The sequence below is a fragment of the Bos grunniens genome, chromosome 19 (genome assembly GCF_055505025.1).
Source record: "Bos grunniens cultivar Pamir isolate PY7600 chromosome 19, Bosgru_T2T1.0, whole genome shotgun sequence".
NCBI classification, from domain to species: Eukaryota; Metazoa; Chordata; class Mammalia; order Artiodactyla; family Bovidae; genus Bos; species Bos grunniens.
This window is the reverse complement of record NC_141183.1, coordinates 8740638-8756442: the sequence shown is the minus strand read 5'-3', so window position 1 is coordinate 8756442 and position 15805 is coordinate 8740638. Positions and strand designations below refer to the sequence as shown.

General features: G+C 52.7%; 1 protein-coding gene across 2 annotated transcripts in view; it reads right to left on the bottom strand.

Annotated features, from left to right (window-relative positions):
- SEPTIN9 (septin 9) overlaps window positions 1-9659 on the bottom strand; it is a 179209-nt gene extending 169550 nt beyond the window's left edge. For both annotated transcript variants that reach the window (XM_086355265.1, XM_086355270.1), the window contains exon 1: window positions 9570-9659. In XM_086355265.1, coding sequence (XP_086211391.1) covers window positions 9570-9588 — 19 coding nt within the window. In that variant the 5' untranslated portion in view covers window positions 9589-9659. The remainder of the gene's footprint in view (window positions 1-9569) is intronic.
- Window positions 9660-15805: the final 6146 nt, after the last annotated feature.

The window sequence follows — 15805 nt, the reverse complement described above, 5'->3', positions numbered from 1 at the left end:
AGGCAACAAGGCAGATCTTTTAAAGGACAAGTAAACCCTGGGACTTCTCAGCGGCTATAAGCAGGCTGATAGTTGGGGCAAATGGCATTTTCTGTTCATTAAAACTCTTAATAACTGCTGCGTTGAGAACCCTTGCTTGGAACTTCTCTGGCAGCTCAATGGTAAAGAACTCACCTGCCAACGCAGGCTCGATCCCTGAAATGGGAAGATCCCACAAGCCTCAGAGCAACTAAGCCCGAGCACCACAACGGCTGAGCCTGTGCTCTCAGAGCCGGGGAGTTGCGACTACTGAGCCCACGTGCCCCGACCACTGAAGCCCCAGCGCCCTAGAGCCCGTGCTTTGCAACAAGAGAAGCCACCGCAATGAGAAGCCTGCACACCACGCTCCCCACAACTAGAGAAAAGCCCGGGCAGCAACGAAAATCCAGCACGGCCAAAAATAAATAAATAACATTGTATAAAGAAAAGAACACTTGTTTGGTTTCTGGAGCCATCCCAGGAATGCTGGGAATCATCTTGGGCAGTATTTTATTAAATTAATTGCCTCCAAAAATTTCCAGTATCCAGCCAGTCCGTGTCTCACAGCTGTAAGCACGGCTACTGTTGTAAGCACGGCTACTGTTAACATCTCCAGCTCAGCTCAGCATTCTCGGTTGAGGGTCACGGACGCCCACCACCAAGGAAGAGCGCCAGCATCCGCAGACCGTTCAAGCGCTCTGGCGAGAGGATGGCTAAGTAAATTCGGCAACACCCACTCTGAAGAGCCATTCAAACTGTAATTAGGGGATCCATGCATGGGATCTGATTTTCATGTGAAAAGAGCAGAATTAAAGATGATCTGCAATGGAACAAAATAGAAAGCCTAGAGATAAATCCACGCACATATGGACACCTTCTCTTTGACAAAGGAGGCAAGAATATACAATGGATTAAAGACAATCTCTTTAACAAGTGGTGCTGGGAAAACTGGTCAACCACTTGTAAAAGAATGAAACTAGAACACTTTCTAACAGCATACACAAAAATAAACTCAAAATGGATTAAAGATCTCAGCGTAAGACCAGAAACTATAAAACTCCTAGAGGAGAACATAGGCAAAACACTCTCCGACATACATCACAGCAGGATCCTCTATGACCCACCTCCCAGAATATTGGAAATAAAAGCAAAAATAAACAAATGGGACCTAATTAAACTTAAAAGCTTCTGCACAACAAAGGAAACTATTAGCAAGGTGAAAAGGCAGCCTTCAGAATGGGAGAAAATAATAGCAAATGAAGCAACTGACAAACAACTAATCTCAAAAATATACAAGCAACTCCTACAGCTCAACTCCAGAAAAATAAACGACCCAATCAAAAAATGGGCCAAAGAACTAAATAGACATTTCTCCAAAGAAGACATACAGATGGCTAACAAACACATGAAAAGATGCTCAACATCACTCATGATCAGAGAAATGCAAATCAAAACCACTATGAGGTACCATTTCATCCCAGTCAGAATGGCTGCGATCCAAAAGTCTACAAGCAATAAATGCTGGAGAGGGTGTGGAGAAAAGGGAACCCTCTTACACTGTTGGTGGGAATGCAAACTAGTACAGCCACTATGGAGAACAGTGTGGAGATTCCTTAAAAAACTGGAAATAGAACTGCCTTATGATCCAGCAATCCCACTGCTGGGCATACACACTGAGGAAACCAGAAGGGAAAGAGACACGTGTACCCCAGTGTTCATCGCAGCACTGTTTATAATAGCCAGGACATGGAAGCAACCTAGATGTCCATCAGCAGACGAATGGATAAGAAAGCTGTGGTACATATACACAATGGAGTATTACTCAGCCATTAAAAAGAATACACTTGAATCAGTTCTAATGAGGTGGACGAAACTGGAGCCTATTACACAGAGTGAAGTAAGCCAGAAAGAAAAACACCAATACAGTATACTAATGCATATACATGGAATTTAGAAAGATGGTAACAATAACCCTGTGTACGAGATAGCGAAAGAGACACTGATGTATAGATCAGTCTTATGGACTCTGTGGGAGAGGGAGAGGGTAGGAAGATTTGGGAGAATGACACTGAAACATGTATAATATCATGTATGAAATGAGTCGCCAGTCCAGGTTCAATGCACGATACTGGATGCTTGGGGCTGGTGCACTGGGACGACCCAGAGGGATGGTATGGGGAGGGAGGAGGGAGGAGGGAGGAGGGTTCAGGATGGGGAACATATGTATACCTGTGGTGGATTCATTTCGATATTTGGCAAAACTAATACAATATTGTAAAGTTTAAAAATAAAATTAAATTAAAAAAAAATAAAGATGATGTGTACAGAGAATATGCAACACTCTGAAAAAACATTATATCCCTTTGATAATTAAATCAAACAATACGACCGGTGCGTGTGGAAACAAGTCCAAAGGGAACCCAAAAAACAATGTTGTAACCGATGGGATTGGAGAATCTGTCCTTTTAATTTCCTGTTCACATTGTTTGGTAACAAGTAACGAACAAGATTACCTGGGGCTTCCCAGGTGGCTCAGTGGTAAAGAATCCGCCTACCAATGCAAGAGATGTCAGAGACGTGGGTTCCATCCCTGGGTCGGGAAGATTCCCCCGGAGTAGGAAATGGCAACCCACTCCAGTGTTCTTGCCTGGAAAATCCTATGAACAGAGGAGCCTGGCAGGCTACAGACCACGGGGTCACAAAGACTTGGACACGACTGAGTGACTGAGCTTCACCACCATGAACAAAACGAACAACTAAAGGAAAAAAGGCAAGAGAGAAAGAAGAGATACACAGTGTCTTTTATAAAGTTTTCCTTTTTAAAAGTAAAGTAAGGCACAGGCTTGGCAGCTAGAGCGTCAGGCCCCAGGGACCAGGAAAACGCTGCCGCCTGGAAGATCCTCTCCCCACGGCTCAAGAGTTTGTTCACCAACCCTCGGGGCCCCTGACATGGACCGGAAGTCTACCTCCCCTGCTCCGGCCACCTATGTGCACGCGGCTGTCATTCCACCACCTGGCGTTGTCCCCACGACATCTACACTGGGTAACCTCTGCACGAAAACCCAACACCTGCGCCTGGGCCCTGCATCTAGAGTCCAAGTCACCTGTTCATTAATGAGGTTTGCAAACCACCCCCTGACAGCCCTCCGGGTTGATTAGCCCAGTCCTTCGGCTGGAAGACGACAGGGGTTGTATTTAATAAACCACTTCCAAGTGGCTTTGGGTTACAGGAGCCTTACTCTCTGGCTGAGCCCCGATCCTGGTGGAAACAGGAGGCACAGTCCAAGGGAGGGCTGTGAAGGCCCCAGGATGTGGATCAGATTGATTGGCAGGACAAGCCCAAGGCAGCCCGCCAGCTCGCCTCTGCCCAGGTCTGCCCAGCCCCTCCTGGTAACCATGTTTGTGGGAGTGATCCCCGGCCAGGCTGCCCCAACACGCCTGGCCCAGCCGAGACAAGGGGCCCAGGCACACTCTCAGGGAGGTCTAGGGTGGACGCAGCCAGCCCCTGGTTCCCAGGTACAGCCTTGAGGGACCCCGCAGGGCCAGTCACAGCCCAGGCTTCACAGTACACCTACCCTTGAAGAGCTCTGGGGGGAACAAGGCCTCCCCAGGAACCAGAAAGAAGGCAAAGTCACCCGCATCTCTCACGGGGATCCCTCTTGCCTCGGTCCGGCCTCTGAAACCCTGGGCCAGAGAGGGCACTCCTTCCTGGGGAGGGGGTGATCTGGCCCTTCTCACCCCACCCAGCACTTCCAGGGGCCCTTGGGAAGCTGGGGGCCACACATGCAGGCCGGAGCAGCCATCCAGGGTTCCTCTCCCCCGTCACAAAGCCAGCATTGCTCAGAGGATGACCAGGACTCGAGCTCCGTCCAGAGAGGGCAGGCAGCTGGCTGCCCTATGCGCTGGGATCATCTTCCTCTCCCCCTTCCTATCCCAGAGGCTTGCAGGCTGCCAGCAGTCACGCTTCGCAGAACCAGGTCAGATTAGGCCCGGAACAAAGCTCGGTTGTTGCAAGGCTTCCAAGAGGCCACTGACAGCAGGACGCCCGGAGCCGCCTGCCCCTCCCCTGGGCAGCGCCTCAATGCCCCCCTTCACGTGGGCTGCAAATGGACCCGGCCCCCAGGGTAGGGACAGGGAGATAAGGCAGGGAGAAACTGGGCTGGGAGCAGAAGGCCACAGTCAACCCAGGAGACCCGAGGCCAGGACGCCCTTCCAGAGCGGTGCTGAAAGCCACCAGCCCGCAGGAAGGAGCCAGCCCTCAGCGACGCCCAGCAGACTCTTCTAGGAAGAATAACTGAACCTACAGGGAGGCTCGAAACAGGCCAAGAACTTGCAAAATGGGCACCCCCAGCTCAGCCCAGCTGCTCCAGCAAAACCATGGGTACTTCGCCTCTCGACAGAGTTTCTGGGCCCAGTTACAGCTGCCCAACAGGGAAGGGGCAGGCTGACCAGTTACCGGCATCAGGGTAACTGGTTCTCCTGACAGCCTTCAGTTCTCCTGTCAAACTCAGGGACCCATGGCCCCAGGCCTGACCTCAGGACCCCCGGCCCCAGAGGCCTGTGACCAGCAGGACAGGCTCCCTTCCATCAGTGCTTCTGGACAGGCAATCTCTTGTAGCTGCCATGGGGACTCACTGGCCAAGGTCTCTGCTGGAGCACTGTGGGGTCTGTAACCTTGCGTGCTCCTCTTTGGGTCCCCAGGGGCATCCCCAGCCACTCATACCCACCGATCCCCCATGAGTCCCCTGACGATGCCTATGGCTGGGGTGTTCCAAAGTTACAGCTCCAGGGACTTCCCCGGTGATCTAGTGGTTAAGAATTCACCTTGCAATCAGGGTATGCAGGTCTGAGCTGTGAGGGGGGAGCTAAGATCCCGCGTGCCGCAGAGCAAGTAAGCCGGCAAGCCACAACTAGAGAAAGCCCGCATGCCACACGGAAGACCCAGCAGAGTCAAAAAAAAAAATTATAAAAAAACAAAGCAATAGCTCCTGTAGGGGTGCAGGAACCCAGCATGTCACCTCCCTCCCCACCCACCACTTAACCCCCCCACCTGCCCCTCCGCCCCCCAAGGCCTGGGACCTCTCTCTGCAGCCCCCCTCCCCCAGGCAAGGCCACCAGCGGGATCCGCCCAGGAACTGGTGCTCAAGGCCCCAGGGGCCGGGCCCTGTGCCGTAGTGTGCTGAACCCTTCTTATCAAGTACATCTTAAGCAAACTGCAGAGCCCACACAGCGCTGCTCATGGACAAACAGCAGTGCGTGCAGAAACAAGGTCCCACCCCCAGGTCCCATCCCTGTGGGGCCTGGGATGGGCAGGGAGTCTCAGAGGACGGTGGCCCAAGAAGCTGGGCGGAGGATGATGGGGGGTGCCTTTTCCGGCTGTTGGGGTCCCTGGTGAGATGCCCTCTGTTGACACTCACACACAGGAGCTCCGGGCACATGGCCGGCCCATCCTTCCACGTTGAGGGGCCATCTCGTGCCCTTTCTGCACCGGGGCTCACCCAGGGGTTTCCAGGACGGTGGGTTGTCTCAAACTCAGGTGCATTGCCAGATGCGTGGCACTCCGTGTTTGGAACCCCTCTGGGCAGGCTGGGGAGATGCTGACAGGCAGGTGGCTTTGGCAGGGGGTGGAGGGGGGGCAGTGGGGGAAGAGGTGAGCCCAAGGGGTGGGCAGATAACTGCCAACAGGCTGAGGAGGGGAGGGGCCGCAGGATCAGGCTCCGCCAGCTCCCCAAGGACTGAGAGGGCCTCTGGGTCCATAAGGGTCTGGGACCCTGGGCATAGTCCAATGGAGGCGTAGACAGACTGCCCGAGGTGGCTATTTCTCTCCGCCCAGGTCCCTGCAGGAGCCCAAGCGAGCCAGCAGGCTGGGACCTGAGGAGGCAGAGGTGCGGCAGCCAGAGTGGGGCGGAGGGGCAGGGCCAAAAGAGGAAGGAACCGGCCTTCCACCCGTGCTCCTCGCCCTCACCCCTGGCTCCCGCTCCAGGACTTGCTCCTCTCCTCTCCGCTTCCCAGAACTCAGCTCCCCAAGCGCTGGGCGTGGGGAAGACTGCTCTACCGGCTAATCTCTCGAACTGCAGCCTCCCGCCCTGCCCAGGGCTCTGCGTAGCAAGTGCAAGAGCTTTTCAACCTTCGGTAGGCCAGGTACTGATTCGGAGATCTCCTGAAAGTCACCAAGCATCTCCGAATGATTCCCCAAGTGCACACCAGCTGGATTTTATTCCGCATTTCTGTGGCTCGTGGACCTCAGCTAAGCGCCCTGAGCACTGAGAATTCCCAGGGGATCCGGGGCCACTGAAGGCACAGTGGCACAGTATGCCACCAGAAGTCCCAAATTCAGGACACCGGAAAGGTTTCGACAGCAGCCCGCTCTGACACCAAGGGGCTGAGGGGGAAACCTGGGCCACAATTCTGGTCTCCAAACCAACAGAGGCCCAGGGAGGGTGCCAGCAGCCCCCTCAGGCATCCTGGCAAAGCTGGTGACACACAGCCTCGTTGTGTGTGCTCCCTGCGAGTGATAAGGATAATGAAGCGAGTTACGAATGGCGCAGGCATTCAAGCCTTTCACGCATGAGCTCATTTCATCGTTACAACAAATCAGCATTGCCCCTGTCTACCAGATGAGGCAAACGAGACACATGACAAGGTGGAGGAGGTGGCAGCCTAGGATTTAACTCCGGGAGCCCGTGCTGTGAACCACTGAGCCACACTGCCCGCAGCTCTGCCTGGCTGGAACACCGAGCGAGGCGCATCCAGGAAGCGCCTGGAGCAGAACTGGAACTGCCAGACACAGAGCTGTTCCCACGCAAGCCCCTGGCACCCTGCAGCCTCAGCGGGCACTCACTCTATTCCCCACCTAGAAGGACCCTCTTTATTCTCCACCTTCTCAATGCTGCTGATTCTCCAAGGCCCACTCAATCCCGGCTCCCCCAGAAACCTCCCCTACCCAGGGCAATCCGGTAGCTTTTGGAGACTGTACCGCTGGGGTCGGGGGGTGTTAACTAGCCAGGTTAACACTCTGCATCCTGCCTCCCATGAGAATGCAGCTTGCTTGCAAACAATGCCCACGTCTTTCCATCATCTTTGTACCCTCAAGGCCCTGGCTGCACAGGCCCCGTGGGTAATGCGGGTCCAGTGAGTGTTTATCTAAGGCACTCAGGATCCCCTCAAACATATTTTTAAAATTCCTCCCTTTTCAGAGACTCATGAGCGCTCAAGCCAGCTCTACTGAGAACATATTTGATTTTTTTCTTTCTTTTTTAGCGTTTAAACAACATTTATTATTTACTTGGCTTCGATGGGTCTTAGTTGCAGCATGTGAGATCTAGTTCCCCGACCAGGGATCGAACCCAGGCAGATCCCCTGCTCTGGGAGCACAGAGTCTTAGCCACTGGACCACCAGGGAAGTCTCTCAATTTATTTCTGAGCCCACAAATAGGTCCCAAAGGAATAATCCCACTCAATCCAGGTGAAAAATAAAAGCGCTCCTGGTTGGCTGTCCTTGAATTTTTTGACACTGGGGATCCTTCACAGTTTGATGCTTTTCCTAATTTCAGGGCACTGATGCTACATGGGAGTCAGTCTGACTTTGCAACGAGAGAGGGCACCAACAGAACTGGACCCCCCTCAGGAGGGGACCAAGCGGCCACCCTGCCCCTGGGCAAGCCCCCTCCAGCCCAACCCCACACAACGGCAACAGAGTGACCCAGCTCGCCTTGGACCATCGCCAGGAGGAGAAGCTGGAAGAGGTCCAAGCTCTCCCAGGCCCGTCCTCGAGGGCCCTGCCCCTTCAGGTAAACACCAGAGACAGGGAGGCTGCCTTTACAAGAGCTGGTTCCTACCCACCTGTGAACACTACTTTGAAACCTTCCTCTTTTTTTTTTTTTCTTTTTTTTAATTTGCCAGGGCAGGAGGGAGCGGGCATGGAAAAGACACATCCAGCCTGCCTCAGAGGCCCTCTTGCATCTGTGTAGGAGGGTCTCAAAGTCCCCCTAGGAAAAGGCCAGCTCACCAGGGGGACTCTGGTGGCCAGACTGATCAGCAGAAGGCAAAGTGTGAGGAGCCAAGGGCAAGAGCCAGCTGGTGTCCCTGGGCCACACCGGGCTGTTGAACTCAGGGGAAGGGCGATGCCCACAACCATCTCAAGTATGTGGAACACGTTGGAAAGAAAGGCCCAGCGCCAAACCCTCGCCTATGCCACCTGGAAGCCCCCTCCTCCCCCACCATTACATCAACGCCCCCACACTCCAGGGAGGGAGCTGTGTTCAGGATGGGTGAGGGCCATGCTGTTTGCAACAGGAGGTGAAAGTTGAAATTCTAAGCCACTGACCCGGAAGGCCATTTTAGGGGAAGTTCTGAGTAATTCTCTTTGAGACGAGTTATTCTTTATTACTTGTTTTGTTTCTGAAAAACATGGAAAACAGGAGAAGACTGGGAAAATGTCCCAAAGGCAGGGGGATGGCCCAAAAGACCTCTTCAGCTCCAACTAAGTACCGTGACTCTGTCCTCTTATCAAGAAAAATTAATTCATGAGTCCTTGGCAGAAAACTTCATGTCCAAGAAGATTAAGGGGAAGAACATGAGGAGAAATTTTGCAGGGTTAGCACAAGAAGAGATGCCGTTTATAACTTGACCACTAAGGAAGACAAAGGATCCGGCCTGGATCCTTTGGGGAAAATCACAAATTAAAAAAACAAAGGGAAAAAAGAACAGATCTAGATTCCCCTTAACAAGACCTTCAAGGCTTGTGACCTCAGTTTACCCATCCTCAAAATGGAACTTCAGAGTACCCAAGGGGAAAATGCTTATGAAGGATCCTGAGTGCATGGTGGGAACTGGCCAGGCCCCTTCACCTGTCAAGCCTGCTAGTGAAGCTGGGATGCCAGCAAACCAAAAGGCATCCTGACACCCTAAAGGTGAACCCGAGTGGGCTGCAGGTGTAGCTGGATAGTCCCATTTGGGAATTTCCGGTGCTCCACTGGGTAGAGGAATAACAGGAATTCACCTGAAGAAAGGATGCTAAGACCTGGACCACCAGTCCTAGAAGCTGACCCCAAGGAAATCATCCACACAGCCCCCTCCCACGCACTCATACGCACGGAGGGGGACCCAGAACGCCCGGACTCTCGGCCCCTGTCAAGTCAGCGATTCTGGAGAAGGTACAAGGGGGAAGGAGGGGGAACCGGAAGGATGGCCAGCCCAGGGCAGCGGCTCCCACAGTGGCCCCTCCAGACGCCTGAGCGAGTAGTGGCCGACAGACGGGGGCAGGAGACTCTCCGCCAAGGTCAGAATCGGGGCCCAACCGTCTTGGGGGTCAGAGAGTTCGAGCACCCGGACTCCCCAGGACACCAGTGGTCTCGGACTAGCGCGCGGGCCGAGACCCTGGAGCGCCGACGTAGAAGCAGAGGAGAAAAATGTGGTGGGGGGGCCCAGCGTCTGGTCAGCGATCCCGATCCGGGGTGCAGCTGCGTCAGCTGGCCGGTGGGACGCCCCACACCTCAGAGCTTGCCCCGGGACCCCGACCTCCCCCTCCCCGCTCCGGGCGCGGCGCCCACCTGTGTAAGACTTCTTCATGGTGCCGTCGCGGCCGCCGCTCCCAGCAGAGTGTGGCGGGGAGGCCGTGGGGCTCGCGCTCCCAGGTCGCTAATCCCGGGCCGGGAGTGGGAGGGGTGAGGGCCGGGAGGAGGGGTCGGGCCCGGCCCCGCCCCGCCCCGGCCCGCCCCGCGGAGGTGTGCGCCGAGCCCCGCCCCGCGCACTCACACCTGGCGGAGCCGCGCGCCCCGCGCATCCCGACCCCCGGCCTGAAGCGCCAGCCCGGCGCCGGGTCCTGAGCTCGCCCCGGTTCGGCCCGGGCGCGGCCCTGCACTGCACCCCGGATGCAAGCTGTCCGAGGGTGGGGGTCGCCAAGGTGGCGACCGTCCCCAGCAGCCACACCCGCCCCCTCCCCGCAGGCACGAACGGTTCCTTCCGGGGCGTCGCCGGCACTTTTCCCGTCCAGAGTCTGGGCGGGGCGTGGCCTTGCCAGGTGGCAGCGGGAGGAGCGGCGCAGGGAGCGGCCTGGGGCCGGGTGGTGGTCCTTATGCACCGCCCGGGGGGGATCGGAGTCCGCAGACCGGCTAAGTGGACCGGGCAGGACCCGGCAGGCGAAGTCCCTACCGTATGTGCCCCTCTACTTTCTTGGTAATCCAGAGGGCAGACTGCCTTGACTGCTTTATGAACTGGGGCCTCAGTTACCTCATCTGTACAATGGGTACGTTGGACCAGATGATAACTTACGTTGCATCTGAGAAATATCGAACACCTTCCCGGCATCAGGTACTGCGCGCGGTCAGGGCCTCGACGTCGGAGCGCAAATACGAGGGCACGCATCTTTATAACCTGGGTAACGCAGTAAGGAGAATCTGAGTTCCTGAGCAAAAATTGTGCAGAATTCTCTCTGCTTTTGTATCCCTAAAGAAGTTTCCATACGAAAATGATTTTTTAATACAGAGGGAAAAGTGATGAATTTTGTCAAGCGGGTGTTGTCAGAATTTTACTAAGGTAATTCCAAAACAAGGTTTTAAAGAATGAGCAGGAATTTGCCAGGCAGCCAAGGTGTTCCTGGAAGAGGGAAGGGCGTGGCGGAGCGGGAGGCGCTCGGCATCCCAGAACCTGCGGAAACAGATACGCAAGGGCCGCGCGGTCCAGGGATGAAAAAGGGAGCAGAGGAAGCGATCCCGGAAGCGCCCCCAAGCTCTCAGCTGGGGCGCAACGCTGCCTTCTGCCCGACAATCCAAAGCCTGTTCGGAAAATTAACATCACCAAAACACCCTCTTCCCTTTTCCCTCTTCTCAAAGATCCAAAAGCAATTCCATTGCCTGCTAGAAAGTAGAAAACCAAGATTTGAGGCACACTTGATTCCACCAGATTGTTCCACCTGCTCCCCTTCTTAAGAAATCTGTCCAGCCACAGGCCTGCAAGTCTGGCCACATGACCCGTCCCACACCCTCTGGCTAGACTGATTGAACCAGAGTGGACGTTGGACTCCACTTGGGTCAACCTCCGTCTCCTTATCTGGGGACCTGGGGAGGAGGCGAGGGAGGGAAGAAGCCACAGGCCTGGAAACTGGAGATGAATTGTTAACATCTGTCTTTGGGTTCTGGGATAGCCACACATACTCCCCCAAGGGCCACTTGGACAGGTTCCTGCCAATTTTGCTCCAGCCAAGGCAGAAATGAGCTCTGTCCTGATTCTGGCCAGTAGTCATGATGATCGCACCCCCATCCTGATGCCTGACCTTCCCAAGGCCAAACTGCCTATCAGGAATTTGTCTAATGGGCACATTAGGGGTTGGTCGCTTCACTTAGCTCAAGTCAGAGGTGCTCTGGTGCACATGCATCCTCTGAGCAGATAGATCCTGGAGTTGTGGAGGACCCTTGGGTGTTCTCTGTGTGCGGTTGGCCCCTTCATGCTAGCATTTCTGCCTGGGTTATAATTCACAGACACCTGGGCACCTAGGAATGAAGACCCACGTGCTGTACTGATACCGTGTGTGTGTGTGTGTGTGTGTGTGCATATGTGTGTCTGTGTGAGCACTCAGTCACTCAGTCATGTCCGATTCTGTGCGACCCTATGGACTGTAGCCCACCAGGCTCCTCTGTCTGTTGGATTCTCCAGGCAAGAATACTGGTGTGGGTTGCCATTTCCTACTCCAGCAGATCTTCCCAACTCAGGGATCAAACCCACATCTCTGGCATCTCCTGCATTGGCAGGCGTATTCTTTACCACTGAGCCACGGATGGGGAATTAGTGATACTGCACATACAAAAATATACCAAAAATCTGAAGGAAAGACAGGAGGAGGAATGAAGAGAAAGGAGGAGGAGGAATGAAAGCATTTTCAGGATGCATGAAGGTTAATAGTTTAAGCATGAAATTCTAATTTTATGGACAACTCTCTTTAAAATGTATGATGTAATCACTTGCCTTCATGACTTGTTTTTCAGTCACTAAAGCCAAGTTCGACTCTTTGCGACCCCATGAATGCAGGATGTCAGGCTCCTCTGTCCTCCACTATCTCCCGGAATTTGTTCAAATTCATGAGTAGAGTGTACCAAACCTTAATCATTTTCTCGTGGCTCAAGGTCATCATAAATGACATATTTAACTGTTACAAACTCACATCTTGCTCCTTCAACATAAATGCTTTCAGACACTTTTTGAGGATCTTCAGAGGATGCCTTGCAGTAGGTATTATACTTCTCAAGGGGAATCCGCCCACTGCATCCTCATGTGAGGGTAGAGAGGGCTTAACTCAAGACGCTTTGTGGTGCTGAATGAAAGAAGCCAATCTGAAAAGGCTGCAGAATGTATGACTCCAGCTATACGACATGCTGGAAGAGGCAAAACTACAGAGACAGTAATCGGTGGTTGCCAAGAGGTGGGGCGGGGGGGCGGTGAAGAGGTGGACCACAGGGATTTTTAGGGCTGTCCGACACTGTAGGGGTGGCTACGTGGCAGGAAACATTGATCCAAACCCATATGATGTGTGACACCTATGTAACTCTGATGCAAACTATGGACTTAATAATAATTCATTAATAATAATTGGGCTTCCCTGATAGCTCAGTTGGTAAAGAATCCTCTTGCAATGCAAGAGGCCCCAGTTCGCTTCCTGGATGGGGAAGATCCGCTGGAGAAGGGAAAGGCTACCCACTCCAGTGTTCTGGCCTGGAGAATTCCATGGACTGTATAGTCCATGGGGTCACAAAGAGTTGGACAAGACTGAATAATTGATAATCAAATATCAATATTGGCTTATCAGTTGTAACAAATGTACCACTCTAATGCAATGTGTATCATAAGGAGGGAGACCCCCGAGGGGGTGGTGCATATGGGAACTCTCTGACTCATTAAATTTTTCTGTAAATCTAAAACTGTTTTTTTTTGGTTTTTTTGGCTGCACTGTGATATACACAGCATTTTAGTTCCCCAAGCAGGGGAACCTGTGCCCTGCAGTGAAAGTGATGAGTCCTAACCTTTGGACCATCAGGGAGTTCCCTAAAACTGCTTTTTTGGGGGAAAAAAAAAAGTCTATTTAAAAAAAATAAAAAAGTTTGTGGGTAAGGTTTTTATCTCATGGAGTGGATTTTAAATTAACATGTAAGCTTTTAAGGAATTAAATTAGGTTCTTGGACTCAGAGGGATAAAAGCAGGACAAAATGAAAAAGAGGCTTTTGGACTCAGTCTTTTAGAAGGAGGACCCAGGCTGAGAAAGTTATTTAGTTGCAAACTCAGTTTTCCAAAGAAAAAGGAAGTCTGACTCAGAGGACTGCGCCAAGGCTGAAAGAACAACCCCCCCAGGGCGAAGTCCTTGAAGAACCCTTGTGAGGACCCATCTGCACTGATTTATAGGGTTAGAGCCTGCGCCTGGAGTCTGAGCCCACACCACGATGGCTGAGACTTTCAGGATCTTGGGGTCGGGTGAGGATATTTTCCATGTGGGAAGGATGTGAGCTGTGGCCATGGGCAGCTGTATCAGACTGTATTTTCCCAAAACCATCACAACGGCATCTCCTAGCCCTTCCGGCTCCGTCACCTGTGAGCTTGGCATTGTGTCCCCCTGTGTCCCCTCCCTTTGCAGCTGGGAAGGCTTGTTGTTTGATTGTAACCCTTGACCTTGGAGCCCTGAGCCACTCAGTAAGGGTCTGTTGCATACACAGACCTCTGTATGCAAGGAAGCCCAGAGCATGGGGGGTGTATGAGATAACTGTTGCCACATAACAAGTTAGCATGAACTTAGTGGCGTAAAATGACACACGTTCATCATGGCCCAGTTTCTGTGGTCAGGAACCCGGCCACCACTTAGCTGGGTTATCAGCTTCAGAGCACCTCCCGGACTGCAGCCAGGGTTATTGGCAGAGGCTGAGTCTCATCTGAAAGCTCAGCCGGGGATGTGTCCACGTCCAAGCTCACACGGTTGTGGGCAGACTCAGCTCCTCAAAGCCTCTTAGATGGAAAACCTCAGGTTTTAGCTGACTGAATCTGAGTTTCTTGCCACAGGGGACTCCCAAACTTAGCAACTTGTCTATCAAAGCCAGTAAGAAAGATGGGTCGCTCAGTCGTGTCCAACGCTTTTCGACCCCATGGACTGCAGCACACCAGGGTTCCCTGTCCTTCACCATCTCCCTGAGTTTGTTCAAACTCACGTCCGTGGAATCGGTGATGCCATCCAACTGTCTCATCCTCTGCTGCCCCCTTCTCCTTCTGCCCTCCTCCTGCCCTCAGTCTTTCCCAGCATCGGGGTCTCTTCCAAGGAGTCTCCTCTTCGCAAGAAAGATGGTCGGCTGGCAAAATGGGCATTACAATCTCGTGATCTGTTTGTGAAAGCAGCCGCTCGTGAATACCAGGAGGTAGAGTTCCCTGGAACCATCTCAGAAGCCATCTGGGACGGTCACAGCAGCCGCTCGGGTGGGCAGTCCTGGATTTCCCAGCCCAGGTGCAGAAACGTGAGCACAGGGCCTTCCTGGGGTCCCCTTACTGTACCTTCTCCCATCTTCCTGCCCCAACCACGACCTCTGCTCTCTGCCTCCATTTCTGAGCTCTGCGGCTTCTGCTCACTTTTTTCTTCTCTCTCTTGTCAATTTCTTTCTGGTCCTTTCCCTGACCTATCCCCTCAGGATTCCAGGCCCGAATGGTCAGACTTGGCTTTGGCAGGCCACCTGGGGGTCATTGCTTTTGTCTCCTGACCCCAGAGGGGCTGGCTCACACTGGGTGGTATGGCCACCTTTGCCTGGCCTCAGCTCAACCCCGTGGCTCTGTCCTCTGCTTGGCTCAGCGTCTCTGCTGAGTCAGACTCTTCTCTGACTTGTGGCTGTCCCCGAGCTTGAACTTGTCAGATGACTGGGGCCTTACTGTGTATGTATGATTTACGGTAAAGGTGTGGCTCTAACAACATTCTCCTGTGCAATGTGGGAGTGAATCTGCCCCCAGCTTTCCAGAAAGCACTTGGCAATGAAATTTAAATGACTTTAAAAAGCACCCAGGTGCTTTATCCCAGTGATTATACTGTTTTTTCTCATTGGTTGATTCAATATGTATTTCTTGATGACTCATGATGGTCCCTGCCCTCTGAAGCTTATACTTTAGTAGGGGAAACAAACATTAACCAAGGAACCAAATAAGAAGGTACAGTGAGGATGTCCCTGGTGATCCAGTGGATAAGACCCCATTACCTCAGAGGCAGGGCGTATGGGTTCGATCCCTCGTCAGGGAACTACGATACCACATGCCACAGCTCAGCCAAAAAATAAAAATATAAATAAAATATGTTGTATGCAGCTTAAGTTTTATGAAAAAGAAGAAGGTACAGTGAGGGTGTACACTAAAAGGTTCACATCTGGGGTCTAGGGTCTGGGGGAGCTTCTTTGTAGAAGGGGAGATTGGGCTGAGATCAGAAAGATGAACAAGAGTTAACCAGGAAAAACAAAGGGGAAAGAGTCTGCAGGCAGAGAACAGCCTTGCAAAGGCTGTGGGAAGAAATATGGTCCATATAAGGAACTCAGATATGAAGATGATAACCACTCTAATAGCAGAAAGAGAAGAGGAACTAAAGAGCCTCTTGATGAGGGTGAAAGGGCAGAGTGAAAAAGCTGGCTTAAAACTGAATATTCAAAAAACTATGATCATGGTATCTAGTCCCATGACTTCATGGCAAATAGAAGGGGAAAAAGCAGAAGCAGTGACATCTTTTATTTTCTTGGGCTCCAGAATCACTGTGAATGGTGACTGCAGCCATGAAATTAAAAGACAC